Genomic DNA, 25,036 nt, shown 5'->3' on the forward strand with positions numbered 1-25,036 from the left:
AACAATTCCAAATTACAATTTTATTCAAGACTACAGCAGGATTTTACATGAGTTTTAGTGGTTTTGACAGTGCTACTTTTGAAGTGAGCAAAGGAACCCACAAAAAACCAGTAACATATTAAAACAGATGTACACAGGAAGGTATCAGGCATCCAGATGTGTAAGAACCATGCATTCAAAAGAGTGGTCTGTGATTGCTGTAATGGGGGTCTGCTTTAGAAATGTAGTTTTGTATTTACCACTTAATACTGTAGAGGTCTTCTCATTCATTCCCACATAATTTACATAAATGTGCTGAGTTATTAACATAGTAAAATAACAACAACAAAATTTATCCCCTTTGAAGCCCCCATGAAGAAAAATTTTTTTTTATCACATTAGTGAGGCTAAAGTAGGTTATCAGTCTTAGCTAATTCTCACTGATCAGGCCCATTAGTGGAAAACAGGCAATACCTGGAATCAAAACTGAAGGCAAGAGGTTGTTTCATTATTAAAAATACCAACATGAAAGAACAAGGGAATGGAGCAACAGTGTCAATCTTAATATAAGACATTGATAGAAGGTTAAGACATACAATAACATGCTAAACATACTACTACTACTATGACATTGAGTTGAGACTGGAACTGTGCATTCTAGACTCATGATTTTCGGTCTCAGAATGTTCAAAAAATTTTATAAGAAGAAAAGGAAAAGTGTATTGAAAGATAGGAGTATAAATGAATTGATGCATCTAACCACACAATTTAAAGCAAATTTCACACATGAAGATAGTCAATACTGAAGCTAAACTACATCAAGTTAACCACTGGACACCAAATATACAATGAGCATTCAATTTAATTCATCATAATCTTCAAGGATTTTCAACTGATGGTTAACCCAATTCCATGAATACTGACCTGATACTGAAGTATGCCCTTATCCATCATCATCCAAAGGATCCCTGAAGTAACCATGGCAAAGGCAGAGGGAGAGTCAGGTCTCCATAAAAGCTAATGAGGTCAAAAGAATTTTTCCATTACTACTAGACTACATTAGGTCAAGTGTCTGAAGCAGCATTGACTTTATAGATACAGGTTGGCAGGCAAGTTTTGAATCTGTAGTTTTAAAAAATTGGCAATTATTTGACATAATAAAACTGCTGGAAGAGGTATAATGTTTATCAATATGTGGAATGTTGACTGTTGGTTGCAGAGATTTGCAACCCAGATGAATGAATAACTGCATAGATGGCTTCTCAATGAAATTCTTTAAAAAATTTACAAAAACCTAAAGTTTCCATTTAAAAATAAGCACATTATGCCACAATGAAATATGGCAAAAAAATCAGTCTGAATTCTATCCATGATTCTTCACAAAGCTAATGGATAAAGTGGTAGAAATTATTTTTTCAAAAGAAAAAAAAATTGTTATTGCACTTAAGCACTGACTTCTTACATTGCTACTAATTTAGAAAATCCATGCAGTAAAATTGATAAGATTAAAATACAAAATTCTCATTTGTAAATATCCATTGGCCATTCTGTACAGAGTATTTCATGAGGATGGAATGGAATAGACAGTTAATACAGTATCTTATATGCTGAGGGGAAGAACCCAACCCAACACAGATCATAATTTCAATTCACAGTTATTTTATATATATATATATATTTTTAAAATCTAGCAAAGTCAGTGCAGCTTTTTTTTTTCTGTGCAATTATCTACTCTCTCCTACACCCAATTTTACAATTGAAGTAACACTGGTTTGGAGACTTAGCACAGAATTGATCATAAGTGTCGGATAAAGTCTGTAGGACTTCGGTAAAGGTATTTCCAAATGGCATAGTAATGTACTGCCGCCGCTGTGGCCACAAAAAGGTGCCAGATGGCATGGGCGAATGGAATGATGCCATCACTTTTGAAGAACACGACTCCCAAGCAATAAATTAAGCCTCCACAGGCAAGTTCTTGCAGCCCATCAGTGTTATTCTATTAGAGAAAAAACAAAAAGTTTTGACATTAATTAATTATTGTGATAGAAGGAACCACCTGGAATTATTTCAAAATCAATTCAAAAATTGAATCTCCATATATTTAAAACTTTGAATTAAGAATTCTGGTTTCATTACTCACTAATCCAGGTTTACTCTGACTTTGCTTTGTAATCTTGGTTCCAGTCTGAAGCCCAGCTATTTTTGTGCAGCTATTACAAAGTAATGCTTTCACAGTTCACTTCACATGCTCCAGCCAAACTGAACTTGTTACTACTTTTACATGCCTTATGCCTTCCTACCCTCCTTACTTCTGTTGCTACCTCTGCCTAAAATAACTTTCCCTACTTCTACTTACTGAATTCCTACCAAGCCTTTTAAATTTAGTTCAAATGCAATTCCTTCCTAGAAACCTTCCCCTTTTCTCCTGGTTGCTGATGACAACTGCTTTGTTGTACCTCTCAAATAAAAACAACAACCACAACAATAACCAAACACAAACCCTACCTCTCACCATCCCAAAAATTTACAAAAAGAGGTGTGCAGCTGTTATTAACTTACAACTAGGCTCTGAGCCTTGTATATTAGCACAAGAGTTTAAGTATAAAAATATTTATGTCAGTTCTTTTAGTGGTGGCAAAGAATAAGAAATTGAGGAGATGGCTATAATTGGAGAATAGCTCAACTAACTGATGGCATATTTTTGTGATGGAATACTGTTGTGCTGTGGCAGATGATGAGCAGGCTGCTCTTGGAGAGATCTGGAGAGACTTTTGTGGGCTGATGTGGGGGGCATCAGCAGAACCAGGAGAATGTTTACTTCACTGACACTGTGTGATGATCAATTGCAAATGACCTTTCTGAGGGACTTGTGATGTGGGATGCTATCCATCTCTCTAGGGTAAGGAATGGGTAGAGTCTGAGTGCAGATCAAGGTAAGCTTTTTGTTTTTTGGTAAACTTTCTTTTTCTTTCTTTTTTTATTTTGTCTGTTTTCTATCACAGCATGACTGGTATGGAAATATGTTTTCTATGGCTGCACATGTGTAGCCTTATTAAAATTGCTTGTCTTTTCAATGAAGGGCAGAGGAGGGAGAGAATTTGGAATTCAAAACTTAATAAGAAACAAATGTGAAAAAATTATTTCTGCATGTAGTTGGGGAAAAATAAAATATTATTTAAAAAAAGAAGAGAGCAGAGAACAGTATCTTATGTAAACTTTATCTCTTTCCAGCATCTGCGTAGTGTTTTCTGTATAGTATTTTTCCAAAGGAGATATTTAATAGATAATACTGAATTGTATTTTGTTCCTCTGAGAAATGTACACCACCTAGAAAACCTTGTCTCATCAGATACTGGCATCCCTTTGAAATAAAGCATCATCCTCCACTGTTTACCAACACTCTTAAACTGGCATACAGTAGGATGCCTCACAACTTTTTTCTGTAAATACAATGTATATTCTATTAATCTATCATGATTAGATCAACAAGTGGGATGGTCTACTTAGTCCTAATTTTAATTTAACAGACATAAGTGAATTTACCATAGAGAGTTCCCTGCTTCTCAAAGGATTCAAATACTATTTTAAAACGACATTATATAGACCAAAACCATACAAAATATTTCTATTAAGGTTTTGGGGGGCATTAATTCAAAGGCACTATAGGAAACTGCATGCGCAACATGAATACCAACTAATACATCATGATCTCAGACAAAGCAAAAGCAAAAATACACCCAATTCCTTTGCCTCATTTCTTAAATATATACTGAGTGCAGATATGAGTAAAATTTATATTTCTCAATTGATAAATGGTCAAAAGATATAAATAGGCTGATATCAGAAGAAGTTAAAGCGATTGTTGTTTTTGTTCAGTCATTTCAGTTGTCCCTTCTCTTCATAATCCCATTTGGGATTTTTTTTTGGCAAATTATTGTAGTGGTTTGCCATTTCCTTCTGCAGCTCATTTTACAGATGAACTGAGGCAGATGGGATTAAGTGACTTGCTCAAAGTCACACAGTCTGAGGCAACATTTGAATTCAGGAAGATGAATCTTTCTGACTTTCCTATCCACTGATTCATTTAGCTACCTTAAAGCAGTCGCATGAAAAAAAATGCTCTAACTCACTATTTATTAGAGAAATGCAAATTAAAATTTTTTAGATACTACTCCATACCTATCAAAACTGACAAATGACAGAGGGGATAAGGGAAAAATAAGTACACTAATGAATTACAGTGGCATAATAAGCTTGTTCAACCATTCTGGAGAACAATTTGAAACATGCCTAAAAGGACATAAAACTTCATATCCTTTAACCCAGAAATACCACTGGGTCTACATCCCAAAGAGATCAAAGAAAAGGCAAAAAGATCTAAATATACAAAAAAATGTATAGCAGATCTTTTTGTGGTGGCAAAGAATTAGAAATCTAAGGGATATTTATCAATTGACAAATGGCTGAAGAAGTTATGGCATATGCTTGTCATGGTGTATTAATGTGCTATAAGAAATGCTGAGAGGGTAGTTTCAGAAAAACATGGCAAGAACTGTATGAAATGATGTAAAGGGAAGTGAGAAAAAACAGAAGACTATAGTGCCCAATAAGCACTGTGGTAATGTTGTAATAATGATAAACTGTGAAAGACTTGGTTACTCTGATCAATAAAATAATCCAAGACAATTTCAAAGGATTCATGATGAAAAAATGCTAATTATCCCCAGAGAGAGAACTTATGAATTGAGTGCAAACTAAAGTAAGTTTTCTAACTTACTTTATTTTTCTCATTTTTTGGGGGGAAATATGGCTTATAATGAAATATGTTTTACATGATTTCACATGTATAATTGATATCATTACTAGCCTCAATGGGTAAGGAAGAGGTGGAAGGGAAGGAGAAATTTGGAATTAAAATTTTTAAAAGGTGACTAAAAATGGATGATAAATTGAAATGTTAGAAAAAAATTAGGTACATACAATTAGTCTATCTTTTGAGGGTCCAGAAAAATCTTCAAAAGAAAGTAAATTGGGAAAACCATAATCAGGAAATTTTCATTCTATGAAGCAATTTATATCATGTCTGGGAAATCAACATTTTATTAATCTGATATATGGTTGGTAGAAATGATGTTTCCTCTATGCTTTTGGACAGCACCTAAGAATACTGTAGATAAGTCATGGTATTTTTTTTTCCATTTACACATTCTAATTAAGTAGAAATGCTACATTATACATCAGACCGAGTGGCCAGATCATGAGGTCATCAAAGTAATGATTACATTTCTTACCATTGATGTTACTACCAAGGCAGGAGAAAATCCCATTGTTAGATAGAAAAAGAGCTCGACCACTTTATACCTAGAAGAATAAAATAGTTATACCAAGTATGTGTATTTCCATCATACCAAACAAGATACTTCCATGCTTTCTTCCTCTTCTCCTTTGAAAAGATATGTAAATATTTACCTATCCAAAAGAAATCAATTATCCTAGAAGGAGTCAATGAGATCCCCCCATATTAAAAGTTTCAGTTGAGTAACAATGGCAAAGAATTTTAAAAGGTTTCAAACTCAAATCCTTATCTGACAAATGTCTTTTAGCAAATGTCAACTACTGTTAACTAAAATCTATTCTCCTACTTCCATTTTCTGACCCTATGTTTCACATTTATCTTTCTGGCCAACATTTATCCTTTTGTTAAGAAGAAAGGATGTATACGTGGAAGAACTGAAAGAAAGAATTTTTAGATTATGGACTGCAAGAGGTATAAGAGCAACTCTTTGGAGGTAGGTAGCAAAGAACAAAAGCTTCTTGCTCTGCAAAAGGTTCAGTGGAACAGACACTCATCATAAGGCAACACAAAATCTAATGTCTCTAAGAAAAACTATTCATGTTTCAGTGGCACCTTATAGTTTATCCAATTTCCTTATACTCCTACAAGTAAGTAGTAAGGCATATTTTTCTATCTCCATTTTATAGATGGGAAAAACTTAGAAGCTAAATGACTTGCCTGGAGTTACAAAGATAGTAATTGGTGGAGCTAGGATTCAAACTTAGACCTTTTGCATCAGACCAAAGCTAGAATGGATAAGAGCTGCCCACTCTCATTATAGTTAGTATTCTTTGCTATCCTATAATGTTATCTCATTCTTGAAGTAACTAGATTATAATAGGGACTCTTAATCTAGCTTCTCTGAACTATACAGACATACAAACAAACACACACATATACATGTGTCTATATTTTTCCCATGGCAAACAAAAGACTAAATAACCCAAGATTATATACTATGACAAGGAAGAATATGTAAATGAAAGTTAATGTTATAATTTCTGATGTCAGAAATAACAACTTTCATTTCAATTTTTGAAAAGGAAGTATATTTAATGATAAATGTGAATTATGTTTGGTTCTGGAAGTATAACATTGATTCTCTAATAAATATAGTGTTTTAATAGATTCTAACTAGAGGACTGTCCTAAGCATGCTAATAATATTTCAAAACAGTGGAGGCAACATGGCTTAACAGAAAAGGCAGCAGAATAGGAGACCAGAGTCCAATGCCACACATGTTACATGACCTTAGGGTAAGTCTTTTCAACTTTGGGAGGCTGCTTGTCAGTAGCTATAAAATGACTATAAATGTTAGACTAGATAGTTTCTAAGGATTTTTTGGGGGGGAGTGTGTATTTTTAGCTTGTGGAGCAATTTCAATTTCATTAAAAGATAAAATACTCTCAAAATCATTATCATGTCCTGTAGACTTATGTAATCGTAGTCAAAGTCCTGTCTTACAAATCAACCTTCTCTCTCTTTAGCACAAGACAACCTTTACTCTGGTCAGGTTCGTCTTTTGATGTTTTCTCATCTGAAATGCTCATCCCTTTCTTTTCCATACATCAAATTAAATTTATTGTTTAATATTAGAATGATACTTTTTTGAACATAGTTTTTTATTACTTGTTTCTACAGCAGTCATTTCTTGATATTCTCTACCTCCTCCACTAAGCCCTCTCTCCATTGTAACAAGGAAAAATATTTATAATTGACAAACAACCACATCTGACCGTCTAAAGTCCTTTCAAGCTTCAAGTATATAACTTTCAATTATTTTTCCATTTCTTCATAAATTCATCTCTGCATACAAACAAATATTTTCAGCCCAGGACATCATGATTCTTAATTTATTTGTATATGTATCACAGCACAACACAGCTGTTGTTCTTAAGATGATACTTTTTCTATAAAAACAATAACCTTTGTAACTTTTACATCAAATGGATCTAAGCATTTGTTGAAAAAAAAAGTTTACATCCTATTTATGTATTTCTACTATTTTGAAATTGTAAAATAGGAATAGCAAAATTGTGTATTTAAGGAAATTCATCTTAAAGTTAAATGCAAATGATCAATTTCTTACTTTTCATGGTAGAGAAATACATAAATGGTTCCTCCAGCTGCCATGAGCCAGATAAACCAACGCATATGAGATGCCAAGGGTCCAAGTTCACGGAGATTTAACCTAAAAATGTAGAAATGACAACAAGAGCAGAAGTGATAAATGAATGGGATTAGTGTGTTTTCCTCCCCCTAACCATGAGAGCAGAAAATTAGCTACAGGAGATGTAATTACAGAAAAGAAAAAGCTGAATGAAAAAAATGCTTTCAACATAAAAGGTGGTTTCAGGTTCTCTTGTCCTAAATATGAATTAAAATTGGGCTAGACTGAAGGTAGCTGTTTGTAGGTACATCCCTCCAATTCTATATAAGTGGGATGCTACTAAGGCTTCTTTGTTCTTGGCAATTATAATTGTGAGGCTATTGAATTTGAAATTCAGAGAGCTTTTGATAAAAGTCTGTATGTAGATCACAGAACTATATAGCTGCTGTTTAGTCAATGTAAGTATCAATTGCCTCATATGCTAGAATGAGAGGGACTGCTCAAACAAGGCATTCAATAAATGTGTTTTCAACGAGTCCTCATTAAAAGAGTGCTGAACTCAGGCTAATTCTGGTTTTTGTTCCCCAATGTGAATTGGGCCCACACAATTCTGGATCATGGTAAGAAACCAGCAGGGTTTGTTTTTATAGCACCATGTTAGTAAGCCTCTAAGAACCAAGTGTGTTGCTATAGCCAGACCCAGAGGCCAACTAGCACTAGAAGTCTACAGCAGTTCCTGGCATAGCGAGATTTTTGAAAGAGATTAAAAACTTCCTTTGTGGGAAGAACTTTTTGTTTTTTAATTGCAAAGGCTTTTTTTTTCTTCAAAGCAACAAAGGCATTATTAGATCTGCACCAAAAGGGAGATAAAGATCAATAAGTAGAATAAAATTTCTAAAGGTGTTTAGTATAAAAAAATGTATTTGGAATATCATAGTTACAGCACAAGATTACTTTAGCAAATGAGAAAAACGAAGTAAGAACTAAAAGAAAGGCCACTTTTCTTAGTAGGGAATGGCGAATGAGTAGATTCTTTTCATCATTTAAGTAGATTTAAATAAATGTTCTGTAAGTGGCAAAGATATATTTAAGAACTATTTTTTAAAAATAAAAAGTAGCATTTACTAAAGCTATAATAAACATCCTGTAAAGAACACCACAACAAAGCACAGTCAAAAAATAGATACAAAAAGAAAAGAGAGACTTCTATTTTAAAAATAGAAAGTTAGTTTCTTACCATGGTGCATAGGAGGCAGCAATGAAGAAATAGATCACCATTCTATCACACATATGAAAACAATGCTCCATTGTCCTAGTGGATAAGATAAATAAATTGAGGTATATCCCTTTTCCCTAGAAATGATTCCTAGTAAATATTCTATCATATTGCAATTTCCATAGCATTTTTGTTTTATTTTTCTCATGGTAGTTGCAAGTCTTTTTGTTCTCCCCTTTTATTTTTTTCTCCCTCAATAGTATTTTATTTTTCCGAATACATATATAGTTTTCAGCAATCATTTCTGTAAGATTTTGTATCCCCAATTTTTTCTTCTTTCCTCTCCCAACTTCTTTCTCCCCAAGATGGCAAGTAATCTGATAAAAGTTAAATACGTATAATTCTTCTAAACATATTTCCATATTTGTCATGTTGTGCAAGAAAAATTCAGATGAAAAGGGAAAAAACCACAAGAAAGAATAAGCAAACAAATAAAACCCAAAACAAGGTACTTCAATCCACCTTCGGTCTCCACAGTTCTCTCTCTGGATATGGACGGCATTTTTCATCCCAAATCTATTGGAATTATCCTAGATTACTACATTGCTGAGAAGTGCTAAGTGTATCATAGCTGTTCTTCACAATCTAGTTGCATTTTTAAAAAACAAAATATTAGACAATGCAAGTGAAACTTCTCATAAGGAATATTTTGTTTTTCTTAAAACAGAAAAGGCATTTAGAGACTCGGTGAGATGAACAAACAAAAAAAAATTAAGCATCTCCTCTCACCACCTTGGTCTAGGAAAATGAAATATTTTTCAAGGTCTATTTTATTTCCTCTAATTAAAAACAGCTTATTTTGGAGGCAGAGATTTCATCCTCAATGTCTAATCTCCAATATGTTCATTAGATAATTTTTTAATTTCTAGAACCCATTTTATTCAGGATCTCTTTGAGGTATATATTTCTCTCTATGTCTCACAAAAAATTCTTCACAAGAGTTATATAGTCTTCACTGATGTAATTTTTAACCCTCCCATATTTTTTTATGTCATTTATTAGATGTGGTCAAATACTCGTCTAGTGTCTAGGTCTATGATAAAGCAGCTCTTTAAAAGGAGGTTGGCTAGAATGAGAGGTCCTCCCTTGGCAATGCTAGCCATGGTGTGTGTTCTGCTCACATAGCATTGGAGAACCCAGAATCCTTTTACACTATGAGATAGCACTTGAGGAAGATTGTAGTAAAGTTCAATATCACATTTTAAATAACATTTAAAAACCAATTTAACCAGAAAGGTGAAAAGTAGGCTTGTGACAAGAAATTGTTGGACACCTAATAATCTCTCAAGTGGGAAAGTGATTGAGCAGCTAGGGTTTTTGCTTCAGTTGAGTTTCACTGCCCAGTTTGGAGTAAAGTGCTTGAGGTCTTCTCCAAGACTTTTTTTAGTATTTTAAAGGCAACAGTTAAGATCGAACACTGGAATTTGGTTTTGCTGTTTTACTGTACTATGTCCTACTCATTAAGGCAGACTCAATGGGACATGGGAGTCACAGATGGGACCACTAAGAGCAATGAATCTATTCATCTCATAACCTTTGAGCTAACTGAAAGAATTTAAAGATTCAAGGAAAAGATGGATGTGTTAAGATCCAATGATTTTAAGTCTGTACCAGATCTCTCTCTTAATCCAATACTTGTACTCCAGTGTAAAGAAGCAAATTTTACAAGCTTCATTAGATAATCCTTTCCTAGCCTGTTTTCCTCCCCTTTCCTTGCTGTGGACATACCACAAAGTAGTTGTACTGTACAGGGCACTTTACAGTCAAGGTTTCCTATGAAATGAGGTTGCGTATTGATATTTGAACAAACTTTTAGGAAATGGAAAAATTTAGGAATTTTATTTCATGGCTTGTGGTGCCCTTTATTTTGCATTCTCTCCATTTCTCCAGTTCATGGCAAAGTGGCTCTAAATAATGTGAAGTAAGCATCTATAAATCTTTATTGATTTAGAAATCAGAATGTCAAAGTAAGCTTACTGAAGTAACCACAAAGCATTTACTTGTGCCAAGATAATAAATTTCTATGTTCATTGACTAGCCTCTAGGGCTTTGGAGCAGTATGACCCAAAAAGCCAAGGGAGTATTTTTTTTTCTTTACATCTTGATGGTTTATCTCTTTCTACAGTCATTTTGGCATCTCTGTTATTCTATTTCTAATAACCTCTCCCTTGTCCCCCCCAAAAAACTATTAAGCAAAAACATCTATTACAGTGGCTCGGTCTGACAATGTGTATAATATTCTATCTCAGTGCCCTGTCTCTCTGCTGGAAAGAAGGAGGTATACTATGTTTTACTCTTTACTCTCTAGAACTTCCATTTCCTTTTAGGGATCTTTTTATTTATGCTGTGGAAGCCTATTGTGTGCATTGTTCCTGTTCCCTTGGTCTTCTTATTTTGCTAAGCATCAGTTCATATAAATCTTCCCATGTTTCTCCAATTTCCTCTAACTCATCATTTCTTGCTGTACACTATTTCATTATATTTGTAGTTTGTCATTTTTTCTAGACATTTTTCTAATTCTTTGCTTCCAGAAAAATTTCTATGAATATTTTAGATTACATGGCACTTTTTTCTGTCATCCTACTCACCAGACTCAATTTAAAGTTCTTGTATCTATAGACCTCTGAGAAGAGGAGGCAGCATTGTAGAAATGAAGAAAGCCCTGACCTTGGAATCTGAGACCTAGAGTTTAAGTTTTGGTTCTACTATATAAAGCTTGTGTGACTGGGAGGCAAGTTACTTAACCTCTGCTGACCTTAGCTTTCTCCAGTGAGGGCATGAACCCCTGATCTCTGTGGTGCCTTGTGAGATTGTGAGTAGTGGAAAAACTAAAGACTCTTCATTTTGAAATTTATGAATTGCCAAATCTACTTGGGTATTGTTAAAACACTTGAAGGCTATTTCCTAAGGCAATTTGGCTTGTAGGCCCTTCACTTGAAGATTTCAAATTCAGAATTTTTCTCCTTTAAAACTTTGAATATGGGCTCTTGATGGGAAGTAGAATTCATAATTGAAAATATCTAATCCTGGAGGAAATTAAATTTTGCTTTTATTTGAAGCATTTTGTAATAGTTGGTTGTTTTGGGCTATTTAGACAAGTCCTACAAATCAACAGGTAATAAAAATAACCATTGACAACATTTGAAGATGTGCAAAGCACTTGGAATATGCCCAATAAATCATTGTTGATCAGTTAGTTTACTAGAACCCAATAACCTTACAAAGCAGAAAACATAGGTATTATTATCCCCATTATATAGATGGGGAAACTGAGGCTCAAAAGAGTTAAGTTACCTGGGGTCACATAGCTGATGGGTATCCAAGGCTGAATTTGCTTTAGGTATTCCTAAATACAAGTCCAGCAGTTTTTCTGCCATGCCATACTGTTTCCCATGTTGGTTAGTCATCTTGCTTTTGAAACTCCCTTTTTAATAGGGATTTGGTTCTTTTAGGCTAAGAAGTCATTTAATAATTATTTTTTCCTGCCTACAAAACGGCATCATTTAATCTTATTTTTGTCAGTAGATTTTCAGTCCAAATGGGTTCATCAGCTAAAAGAACAGGCTGTTTGCCATACCTTAAGTGACTCTTTTTCCATGAAACAATGTGAAACACTGTGGAAACGATGAAGAGGGCACACAGGCCCATTCCATAAATCCATGCTGTGATCTTCTCCCAACAGTCATCTGATAGCCGATGGAGAAGGGCACTGCCTACGATAGCAGGAACAATGAGGAGCTATGGAAACAGCACAGATAAATACTTAGATTTTATTGAATTTAGAACTTTGTTCCTATATATTTCCTACATTTTCATATCCATATCAGAAAAATAAAACTTCAAAATGACATAAATTTTGATTTTGGATAATCATAACAAAGACTGTATAGTGTTGAAGATTCTCGAATTGGCTATTGTTATTAATGTTCAATGTCTGGCAATTACATTACCCACCCTAATATATGAAATTAAATACAGTGATTAGACGTCATCCTACTCCCCAGACTCAATTTAAAGTTCTTGCTTAAAATACCCCAAATAGTATTTTTGTAGTACTATGTAAGTCTTTTTGTCAAGCTCTGGGACTTTTTAACAGGCCCCCTCTTAATATGAAAAAGCTCTCTCTTAAAGCCCATTTATGGAATGCCATTGTTAAGAGAGACCAGAATCTCAGAGGTAGAAGGAATTCTCTTTTCTGGTTCATTTTCTATATTCTCTGCCTGACCCAGATTTTTAAAAATATCCATATCATAAGGGTCTTTTATTCCCTACTTCCCAAGGGAACTAAGCAACCTAATATCTAAACTAGAAAAAATTTAATTCTGCATATAAATTGTAAAGATTTCCACTGCTTCTCTAACACTCTCCTTACTGCAACATCTAAACTTGATGCACTTCATAGAACATGAGGTCATACCCCTCCTCCGAGTCCGAGAGGATTTCCCGTTTAACTGAACAACTTCCTCTTCAACTCTTCAGTGTGGGGGCGAATTTTCTATTTATATAGCATGAGTCTGTTGTTTTTCTTTTGAAACTTACAGAAATAATAACAAGTTAGGAGTGAATGGAGAGCTGAAAAACATATTTTTAACAACAGTTTTAGCTTCATCGTAAACACAACCTACAGAATTCATATTATCTAATAGTCTGTATATACATACTAGCTTTTTGTGCAAGGCTAAAGTAAGGCAATTCTGCTGGTACCATTAGGGCTACCTTTTCAAAAACTCAGTATCATGCTTATTTTGATACACAAATATATCTAAGGATCATTTTCCTTGGTTAGTACCACATAAATAAGCTACGTAAGTTTGTGTGTATTTTTCATCAGTATGTTCTATATGGAGAAGCTAATATATATTTATGTCCAAACAAGGTTATGAGCTAAACTTTCATTTTATTCTTGGTAACTTAATTATATCCCAGCCTAGATGTTCTTAGTGGCTTATTAGTAAATAGCTGTCATCAAAATCAATTATATTTTCAAAATGATTGGGTTCATTATATATATGTGAGAAAGGGGAGGGAGGTACAGTGACTAAATATCTCTTTCTACAGTCATTTTGGCATCTCTCTTATTCTATTTCTAATAACCTCTCCCTTGTCCCCCCAAAAAACTATTAAGCAAAAACATCTATTACAGTGACTCGGTCTGACAATGTGTATTGCCTGCCTAGAAGTTCCTATTGGCTTTTGACCTATACTTGCTATGTGTCCCTAGACAAGTCCCTTAAACACGCAAATGTTCAACTTCATGACATGGCATGACCTCCGTGATGTCACAGTCTCCTTTTAGAATAATGGACAAACAACAACCTCTGTGAGTAATAATAATAAAAGGCAAAAAATTGCCCCACTGGGGACCCAACTGGAACTGGCCAGTTGGGCAACATGGCTCTTTCCTTTCCTTTTTTTCCCCTTCTTTCCCTTCCCTTCTCTCTGTCCACAGGATATTATACCCTTACAGAAAAATATAAATTTTGACCACTGCTAGACTTCTTTCTTAAGACCATTCCTTAAACACAAATCACTCTGGCTTTCATGAATTGGCTGAGCCCCATTTGATCATTGTTTGGCCCCTCATTGACTCAGAGTGAACATAAATAACAATTGTGTATGTTTTGGCAGGAAACTCTGAGGGTCTTCCCAGACTGATATATATATATATATATATATTGACTAAGCAAAAGAGACCATTTTCTGACTCATTTCTTACCTAGCCTTACCCACTAAATGGGTACAGCCTCAGTCAAACTGAGACCAGTTGAAGACCATAGCTTAAAAAGGCCAAGGTCTCCCACTACATCCAGACCTATCTCCAGTCATCCTGATCTATATCTAAGCCCCTGGATCCAGATGGCTCTGGAGGTGAAATTGAGGCAGGTGACTCTGCATAGCCCTCCTTCATTCAATGCAATTCATTTGCATGTCATGGCATCTTTGCCCTGATGCCATGGTTCTCTTTGAGATCAAATGACAAACAAACAACATCCTGAGCAAGTCCCTTAAATGTTCAGTGCACCAGGCAACTTTCCAAAACTAGAAAAATCCAAAACTAGATAATTTTCCTCACTTAGAGGCCCCTGACCTGGATAAAATGCTAGGTCCGGGAACCTCCTCTTACTCCTAACAAAAGAACAATTTACACCTTTATAAAACAAAGGGGCTGGACTACATGATCTCTCAAGTCTCTTTGGCTCTAAGTTGTACAATCTTTAGTGCAACAGGGACCAAGTTAAGCCATATGGCATTTGAAAGGAAGTTTGAAACCACAAGCAGGGTAGCACCTCTCCTGTTACTGAAAATGTACCACTGTCTTGAAACTGGGACCCAGTCCAAAACCAAAATACATTGGCGTATCATGAGCCATGGCATTCATATTATGGAACCAACCTTAAGGAGAAATCATCATGAAGAGGGGAACCTTTTTGAATTTTAGAATTTTATCTCTTTAATGGGAGAAAGAATAGATCTAGTGGAACTAAATATTCTATTGCACTTAGTGTTAAAATCCACTTCCTAATAATAACATGCATTTAACTGATGATTTATATCCAACTATAAAGGACATCCAAGTATATCCCCAGTAGAACTTGTTTTAGACTGCTTAGGTAACAATACTTTAATCTTGGTATTAACATAGATAGAAAAGAAGCTTTGTGAAGTTTGGTTTATTCTGAGCAATGAACAAATGACTTAAAAAAGAAAAAAACTTAACCATTACAGAATAAGAATACTTGATGATCAAATAATCCAATCATAAAAGGTGATTTGTTAAGGAGTTAAGGAAACTTCACATTTCCTGAGAGGAAGACAGGATTTCATAGGGAAAAGGATTTCATAGACTCAAGGAATTTCAGCTAGAACATACAAGATAAGTAGGTATCCAGATTGTTCTCAAAGAACTTCAATGAAAAGAAACAAGGTAGTCTATTCTACCTTTGGACAAGTTTGCTTTGGGAGGAGAATTTCCTAACATCAAACTTTAAATATCTCTCTTTAAAAACTTCACCCCATGGCTAAGTCAGGTGTCTGCCCTTTCTGGCCAAATAGAACAAATCTAATTACGTCTTTATTTGACATCTCCTACCCCCATTCAAAATTCTCTTCTCCAGGCCAAATATTTATATTTTGGAAATCATTCTGGGTAAAAATCCTGGTGCTTGGATATCCACTCACTTCAGCGATAAGGCAATACATTTTTTTCTTCACTGGATAAAATGATTGAATACCTTTTTCTATTCTCTAAGAGGTTATACACTATTTTTTTTAGTTTCCAGTCTTATAAGCTAACTTCTATTGCCTCCCCACAAGTGCCTGGTATTTGCTTATGTTTCTTCTTGTGCTGTTTTCATCCAAAAACATTTTTTTTAAATAAACCCCCATGCCAACTAAGCAGAGAAAGTAAATTATCTTGGACCTAAAGATCAGTCTGCAGTCTGAAAGTAGGCACTGAATTTAAGGGGCCTATAATTTTCCAATAACTTTTACTATTTTAGGCCAAAAAAAAGGAGTTAAACCACATTTGAAAAAGGTGAAGTATTTCATTTTAGAGTTAGTATTCTTCTTAAAATAATTCTCTTTATCACTAGGATGCATTATTATTTATTTTATAAAGACCTCATCAGACAGAGAAGGACAGGATAAGTCCCTTTAATTGAAAGAGGACTGCAGTTTCCAAAGTGACTCAACACTGACAGTGTGGTAGAGTAGTAAGCATAATTTTGCCACTGTCTTTTTGGCTCACAGATTGTAAATTCTACTGGTTACATATTTCAGATAATACAAAGAACCCCATTTCTGGTCACTGGGAAGAATTTAGAGGCTGGCTGAGCAGCATACTCACTGCATGTGTGTAACAGTTAGCTGCATGTTCATAGCAAGTAGGTTTATAGCGGCTGTTGGCTGGGGCCCGATGGTTCATAAACCTAGTAAAAACAAACAGACATCTTGTTAGGAAAACAAAGGTGGAGAAAGGATAAGGATATCTTATATGTGGCAGATAAGGAGGTGGTGATTAGAAATATCTACTTTCAAAACTTTCAAAAAAACTTTCAAAACTCCTATAGGAAGTTATGGTAAAAAGGCAAGTAAGTTGTACTGAACTTGGAATCAAGAAGACCTGAGTTCCAATCCTATCTCAAATGCTTGTTTAGTGGTTTGACACTGGTTATGTAACCTTAACCTCTCTCAGTCTCAGTTTCCTCACTTGTAAAGGGAGAGTAATACTAACACCTCTCTCACACTGTCAGTATCAAATTGAGATGATGTATAAAGTCCTTTGCAAAGCTTAGATAAATAAATGTTACCTATTTTATTTAATAAATACTGGAAAAAAATAAGTTACAGTAAAAATATATGCTAAATTGACAGCACAAGATTTGTAACTTATAGTCTGTTTAGCTAAGTGTTCCTTTGATTCATTTAAAAGAAAAAACAAGATCTCCCCAACCAACATCAAAAGTGTTTTTTCTAAACTTATACATAGGGCACTCTTCCGGTCATTAAAACCCAAAGAAAGATAATGCATTTGAATGGTTTCTATTAGAATATTAAGGTTAGACACGCTTCCATATAAACATCCTCAGGTGTTTTCTACACCTAATTTAAGTCTCAGCCCCCTAAACCCACATGATTATCAGGGATTTTCAATGTGTTCCTCAATATTATGTTACAAAGAACATGTTCCCACACTGGGCAGTGTAAATAAATGATACTTTGCTAGCTCAAGCCTAACCTTAGGAGGTAGACTGTCCTCTGTTCTCTGCATGAATAAGTGAGGTAGGCTCCAAATCTCACCAGGAGTACCCATTACTCTTCTTTTATTCCATCATTAAGCTGAGTTTTCCTTCAGACAAGTTTAGTTGACAATTTGAGAAAGTTGATCTAGCACAATCAGAATAAAACGTCTTTTCTCTTCAGAGGCTGGCTTTCTGGATAGATGAAGGGATCTCTCATGTCTAAAGGGAATCCTGGAGGAAATCTGCAGGAGCTTGCCTCATATGACAGACAGTTACCAGTTCAAAATGAGGAAACCTATTTAGGCTGCTGTAAGCTAGATCTAGCCTTTGGGTCCCAAGCTATTAAAAAAACAAAACCTATTTTATGCACAGATGAAACCAAACACATCCACTTTAGAATCAAGTAGGACATGTGGTCTTGAAAATGATGCAAAACTTTCAGTAGTGAATTTTTATATAGATTGCTCACCTGCACAATTGATCACAGTTTGATTAACCTAGATTGGTTGAGGTGCTTGTCATTTGGCAGGCAGTCAACACATATTTGTTAAACTGAATTTATTACTCTGTTTGGAAATTAATTGTTAGAGAACTACATAGTGAAGTGAAGCAAAATGCTTTTAAAGTATTCTCTCATGTATTTATGTAGACTTCATGCAACATTTTTGGCTCCTAATAATCCCTCAAATAATTTTTGCTAATTTCCTTCGGGACCAGTGTGTTGCCATATAGGTCTTATTAAGAGAAAGGAAAATAATTATACTCTAGGGAAAAGTGCTTTAAAAGCGTCCAAAAATCTAACACATCATTAAGTTCAGACATAACAACATATCTGTAAGTAAGCACACCCTGCAAGGAACAATTTTATTGGGTAAATGGCAATGCCCCAGGATGGTTGAGGTTGAATTAAATTGGCAGCTTTCAACCTAGGGTGGAGTAAGGAGAGTTAAAACCACCTACTATCAAGATTAATGCTAAAAGAAAACTTTATATTATTGTTGGCCCACAATTAGAAATACAGAGACCCTCATGTAGAAAAGGATACAAATTGTCCTAATTTTTTTCTAAACACAATATGACATTATGGATTTACACAGAATGATTTATATTATCCCCACCTTGAATGATGTATGTTTGAACTCTGGTAATATGGTCTCAGACACCTATCACTTCCTAGCTGTATAACCCTGGGCAAGTCACTTAACCCCAATTGCCTCAATTAAAAAAATATTTAAGGGAAAAGAATACTATATCCATTCTCTCTTCTCACTTTCTCACCCTCCCCCAATACCTTAACTTAATGTAATAGACAACAAAGATATGACATAAGATTATCAGTTACTCTCTTTCTGAGAAGGGGTTCTTAATCTGGAGTCCTTGAACTTTTTAAAAAAGGAGTTGATAACTATATTTCAATATAATTGGTTTTGTTTGTAATCCTACATATTTTATCTTATGCATTTAAACTCATTATTTGGAGAAGGGGTCCATCTCCATCAGTCTCACCAGAATGCAAAGGAATCCATGATACAAAAAAGATAAACAACCCCTGAACTAAAATATTTCTTTTTCTCCCCTTCAAAAACTATGTCTAGGGTTTTGTTGGAAACTTCATCATCACTGCTCTGGAGGAAAGGTTTTGAAAACAATTGTGTTGTAATTTCCCAACTTCCTGCCAATGTCAAACCTCCATTCTTGTGCCAAAGAAAAATGCACCTACGACTAACTAGAATAAAAATAGAATTAAATTTGATACAGAAAAAACAGTTCTCACACAAAAATAAAGATCAAGAAAGGTTCTTAGGTGTTGTGGTAAAAAAAAAAAAAAAACACCACTTCTACCATGGTTACTGATATACTCTACAGGTTATCTAATATTCTATCCTCAGTAAGAAAAGTATCACCTTCCTGTAGAAGAAAAACAAAACCAAACTTGAGTAAATGATGACCATTTACAGAGTTTAATCAAGGCAAAAAGGTTTAAGTAGGGAACATTTTAATCCTTCATTTGATTCCCCCTTTTACAGCACTTCTCCTTCATTCTTTGGTGGGTGCCATTGTTTGTTTTCTGTCCCATCTTCCCAGAACAAAGCCCTTCTGTTGCTTCTCCAAAACCTTTTGCTCCTTTCAGGCTGCTCCATCTTTATCCCTCCTCTCTATTCAAATGTACCTGCTCTGGAATTAATTTTGTTTGATAATGCATATCTGTTCTTTTAAATAAGGAGGTGAGAAAGGGGATTTTAATTTTAAGAATTAAAGTTCAAAAAACCCCCCAACTTCTGTGTGCTTTCTCTATTCTTTTCTTACTCAGCTATGGAAAACTGCTACAAAAACTGATTCACAATGAAATATGAATAGCAGATATATCATCTATTGGCCCTTCCAGGACCAAGAATCTAAATTCTACAATCTAAAAGGATTTCTGAAGATTATAATGTCTGAATCCAAAGAACACAACCCCAATAATGAAAAAGAAGCACTATGGCAGTTTGAGGGAAGGGAGTAAAAAGGAGGAGGGGAGGCTGATCCAGTGCTCTCTAAATTATATTACATAGGCAGCTGCCTAGATAGATGTAATATCATCCCTACCCCACAGTTAGACATCTGATACATTATGTTTTGAAATAAACATAAAATTAAAGAGGAATACTATCCATAACATTTAGTGCCTCTCTCCTTACTGAGGCTAAAAAAAAATGGGTGTGTGGAGGAGAGAGTGATCAAGATTCAAGACCAGCAGATTAGTTCTGGTTCTTGGGCTCCTTCTTTCTAAAGTAGGCTATTTTTCTGAAAGCAGCTTTGCAAATCATAAAGGATCTCAGAGGATTAGTAAGAAGAATGTCCTTGGTTCAGTAACATTAATATTATCTCTATCTTACCCGGAAAGTGATACTCCATAACAATTTTGTTTCTCAGAGACATACTACCTCATTTCAAATTAGAAAACTTTTGACCCACCAAAAAAAGTGTCCTTTAACAGGGAATAATAAATTAGCCTTGAATCCAATCATCTGTTATGAATAACATCAACCTGCCACGAATACTTCCATACTTCTACAGATTAATTGTCCTTTATTTTGAGACATTATTGAGGGAACATTTCCTCAAGAATAACTTCCATTATCATCAGGGATTCAGACTATAAATTGTTCATTAATATGATGGCCTAATGGCTCATACAATTAGACCCTCTCCCTTCCCCAAATGGTTCCAGCAAGTGGTACAACATTAAAAAATGAAGTTAATGGGGAAGTAGAGTGCTTGAGTACTCCAAACAATCACATAATATAGCTATGGTTAAGAAATGGGTCATACATCTTTTGGGTAAAAGTAGTATGGTACAAATCAATCTCAAAATCTCAAGGGAAAGGCAGGGGAAAATCCAGAGAAATAGGAGAAAATGAAAAATCAAGGGGATTAGGGGCATATGATCCTGGAAGATAAACTGCAGGTATTAATAGTAAAAGGAGTTTGGAAGAGGAGTGGCTGGTAATTGGTCTGTGGTGGGCAAACAAATGCGGTCATTCTGGGATTCAAATAGAATTTTTATATCTTTAGATTTTAGCACACCAAGTATAATGCTTACTGCAAACTATACTATACAGTAGGCTGAATTTTCTTCACAACCAATTGGTTGTTGTAGAAGCCTAACTATTCTGGAAACTGACCCAAAGTCAAAATAACAATAAAATTTCCATTATGGACAACCTGGTAGAATCTAAGTGTTTTCTTATTATGTGCACAGCTAGAAAATACAGTTTAATATAATATCTCCTAAACTAATTTGGCCATGGAATGCTTTGGAACTTAAGATTTATTGAAAAAACTCATAAATGCTGACTTAGGAAGCATAGAATAAAGTAATTTTTGGAATAAAAGAAAATTTAGTCCACTTTCTAACCACTCCCCCCCAAAAATTCCCAGAATTTGTGATACCATAGTCTTATTTTATAAAGAAAAATCTCAAAAATTTTTATCAGCAACTTTTTTTTTTTAAATATTGCTAGCTTCTGATAGGAGTTTGGTGGGAACACATTTTGAAGAAACCCTAGTCTAATGAAATGTTTTCACTGAAAATACTCCCATTACATGGAACTCTATATTTTACATATATGTAAATATCCTGACTATTATTATGGCTTGAGAAATACCTTCCTTGTCCTTCCCCCTCCCCCAACCTACCCCTTTAAAATATGTACCATCCTATCCTTGGTATGTTAGTATGTGAATTGGGAAGACAAGACACTACTCTCTTTTGTCAAATGAGACTTTTCAGATTTATTGTATTCTTGAATAGATACACACAAATCTATCCAATGAAAAATAGAAGTACATTTTCTGTGGGATAACAGTGAATTATGGGATGTAAAGAAAGCTGGGTTACACTTAAGATTAAATGTAAAGGCCACTGGGAGAAAATAAAAGACCACCCACAAACCCGGAGGCAGTGATTTCAGTAATATGCAGCTCCTTTCTCAAATCGGAAAACCAAAGAAGGTGTAAAGAATAAAGAAAAGCAAAACCAAACTGAATAAACCACAGAACAGAGCAGGCCCAACCATGCACTTCATTTTCTTCCTTTTTGTCTCCACACAGGTTTGTTTTCTCAAGTCTTCAACCCTAACACATCTTTCTCACTAGAAGATGGTAAAAAGCTTGGTTTTAATTTAGGGGTGCTGATAGAAAGCTCCCAGGAGGGGCAAAATTCCCAGACAACCAGTTGACTGACTACTCTTTATCACTAAGAAATTAATCTGTCTTAACCTGTCATTCTCCTGGCAGATCTGACCAATCCCATTCTTTTTCATTTTGGGATCCTATAGCTTCTGGGTGAGGGTGAAGAGTGAGAAAAGAAAGCTAGAAGCCCTTACTGAGTAAGGAGTATGTGGGGGAACAAGAATAGAAAATGTCAAAGAGGATTTTTTATTCAGGGATAAATTGCACCCTCCGTTTTTTTTGTTTTTTTTTTTTTGTTTTTTTGTTTTTCTGCTACAAATAAAGCCCAACGGTCTATAAACTCAAGTCATCAACCAACACTGGTCCTTACTCCAGTGAAGTCATTAAAAGGATTTGAAATAGCAAATCCTAAAATTCTATTTCTCTAGTCTTAAACGACAAAGCCTTTTGCTGCTCACTCCTCTAAAGTGCATAAAAAGGGGAAGTCTGCGTGATCCAGTCAAAAGGCACATGGATGAAGCGTGGCAAGAGCCACCAGATAGGTGACCCTTCACCCACTTAAATTAAAAAGGAAAAATCTTTTCCCCCCTGCACCCCCAACTTCCTTTCGGAAACTATGCGCAAATCCCCCATCGGTTTCTACGGTACGGAAGAAAAGAAGCCCGGAAGCAAAACCAGGCTCCCTCAGCCTCAGTGGGATCCTAACCAGCTCTTCCACGAAGGACCAGCCGGGGCTTTCCCAGGAAGGGCTGGGCTCATTCTTCTCATTTCCTAACCCGCTAGGGCCAGAGCAGGTCCCTCACGCCGAAATTAACATTTGGTTTCTCTGTGCCTAAGAATAGCATAGACCGAGGATGCTAAGCCAAGGCATGCGGTGGCAGCTGGGACCAGGCGCATCAGACGCCGCATCAGCCTGCCTCAGTTTCCCTCCCCTCCCCCACCTCAACCTCCCAGCTACGAAAGCCGGCCCACAAAGCAGCCGGGGATGCGACAGAGCTTGAGAAATGCAGAAAGGCTGAGCAGCCCCGGCTTTGCCGTTCGGAAGCTTTACCTCGACTCCATGAGCTGCAGCCACAGGGAAACGACTGCCTGGGCCCTGGACCCCCCGCGAGTCCGGTGGTTGTGGATGCAGGGGCCAGCCTGGGACTAGGGGCGACGGGGGGGAGGTGAACGGGGAGAGGCAGAGAGAGCTGCGCTCAGACCCTGCCCCTGCAGCCTGGGACTCCCAGGCCATATAGGGCGAAAGAACGGGCTCCCTAGCGCCCCGCCGTGCGGCTGTGCCCAGATCAGGCGGTGGGGACTGGGATAGGAGGGGGGGAGGAGGGTGATCCTGGGAAATCCAAGGGAACCGCTGTGAACAGCTCCTGGGGGCGGGGTGGGGAGGGAGCGAGGAGGAGAAGAAAGGAGGATGAAGGAGAGAGGACGAGGAGGAGGAGAAGGATGAAGGAGAGAGGACGAGGAGGGGGAGGAAAAGGAGGAGGAGGAGAAGGAATCCCTTCCGCGAAAAAGAGTTCCACTGGGGAGATAGATAGGATCCACAACGAGAGATCCTCTGAAGGAGGGATGAGGATCAGCCTTCGAGGGAGCTGGGGGAAAGATTGTGGAGACGGAGCTAGGATCCATTCCAAGAGATGAGAGGGGGGAGGGATTACTCTCAGGGGAAGAGATCCTGGAACCAGAGCTGAGATCCATTCGTGGAGATCTACCAGCAGAGGGTGGAACGGGATCGCCCCTGGGGAAAGATTCTGGGGCTGGAACCGAGATTCACCAGCAAGGGGTGGATTGTAATCGTCCCTGGGGGAAAGATTCTGAGGCTGGAGCTGAGATGCACCAGTGGAGACGGAGTGGGATTGCCCCTCGGGGACAGATCCCGAGGAGGAGGGAGAGGAATGGAATCCTCTCTAGACTGGACCAGAGAGACGGGGCAGGGTCGGGATAAGGCCTGGAGCTGATGCTCACCGCTGGAATCGGCTCTTGAACCGCATGGAGGCTCCGGGCGCTTCGGGGTCTCCGCCTGGGCTCTTAGCTTGGCTGGCCCCGCGGGCTCGGGGCCCTCATCGCCTGGGCTCCGGCTCAGGTTGCTCCGGACACAGCCCGCTCGGCCGCCCGCCCCCCGTCCCCGCCGGAGACAGCTCTGCCGGGCCGGGGCTCCACAGACAGGGCCGGAGGGAGGGCGACGGGGGCCCGGGCCGGGCAGGCCGGGCGGCGGCTGGGGAGGCCGCTTAAACAGCCCAAAGCCTCCCGCCTCCCGGGCTCCCCCGCCCCCGGAGCCCCGGGCCCCGCCCCGGAGCCCGGCCCCCAGAGCCTCAGCCCCACCTTCCGTGCGTGCCGCTCGCGTCACCGTCCTGTCTAACCAATCAGAATGACGAGCAGCCGCGGCGGCAAACCTGTCATTCATTCTGGTCGAGCCTGGGGGAAGGTGGCGGGGCTAGGAGTGAGAAAAGAGATAGTGCCGGGAATGAGAAGGGGCGGGCACCAGGGGAAAGGGGTGGAGCTAGAAGCGAGGATGAAGTAAGAGCTGTAGAAGGGCGGGGCTAAAGGGAAAGGAGGTGGGGAGAGGAGGGAGGAGAGAGAAAGACTTGAGACGCGAGGAGGCTGGGCTAAATGGAAAAGGGCCGAGCGAGGAATAAAGAAAGAGGAGGATCTGGGGAAGAGGGGCGGGGCTAAGTGAAAGAGGCGCGCCTAGGATGAAAGAATGGGAGAGAAAGGGAGTGGTGATGCTGGTAAGAGGGGAGGAGGCAAATAAAGAGAGAAGGGAAGAAAAGAGTGAAGTGAAACAAAAATGGGCTGAAAAATGTGAAAGGCAAGAAAAGAAGCAAAAGAAGTCAAAGAATCTGAATTGAAATTTCCCTTCAATTCACTCACATTTAATGCGCCAGTTATTCTGGAGGGTAAGAAAGTCACTAGGACCCTAGCGA

General features: G+C 37.3%; 1 protein-coding gene across 2 annotated transcripts; it reads right to left on the bottom strand.

The window, feature by feature from the left end:
- On the bottom strand, positions 1-24,311 carry MMD (monocyte to macrophage differentiation associated). Of its 2 annotated transcripts, none has more exons than XM_003767969.4 (7): positions 24,078-24,311; positions 16,547-16,628; positions 12,278-12,438; positions 8,662-8,736; positions 7,404-7,505; positions 5,271-5,340; positions 1-1,975 (listed from the first exon to the last, which is right to left on the bottom strand). In XM_003767969.4, exons 1-7 carry the CDS (start codon positions 24,101-24,103, stop codon positions 1,775-1,777), a joined length of 717 nt encoding a protein of 238 aa, XP_003768017.1. In that variant the 5' UTR covers positions 24,104-24,311; the 3' UTR covers positions 1-1,774. The 2 variants fall into 2 exon arrangements, with proteins under 2 accessions (XP_003768017.1, XP_023357929.1); XM_023502161.2 differs by lacking the exon at positions 24,078-24,311 and adding an exon at positions 23,170-23,410 and having other exon boundaries at positions 1,697-1,975.
- Positions 24,312-25,036: the final 725 nt, after the last annotated feature.

Source organism: Sarcophilus harrisii, chromosome 4, assembly GCF_902635505.1.
Source record: "Sarcophilus harrisii chromosome 4, mSarHar1.11, whole genome shotgun sequence".
Taxonomy (NCBI): Eukaryota; Metazoa; Chordata; class Mammalia; order Dasyuromorphia; family Dasyuridae; genus Sarcophilus; species Sarcophilus harrisii.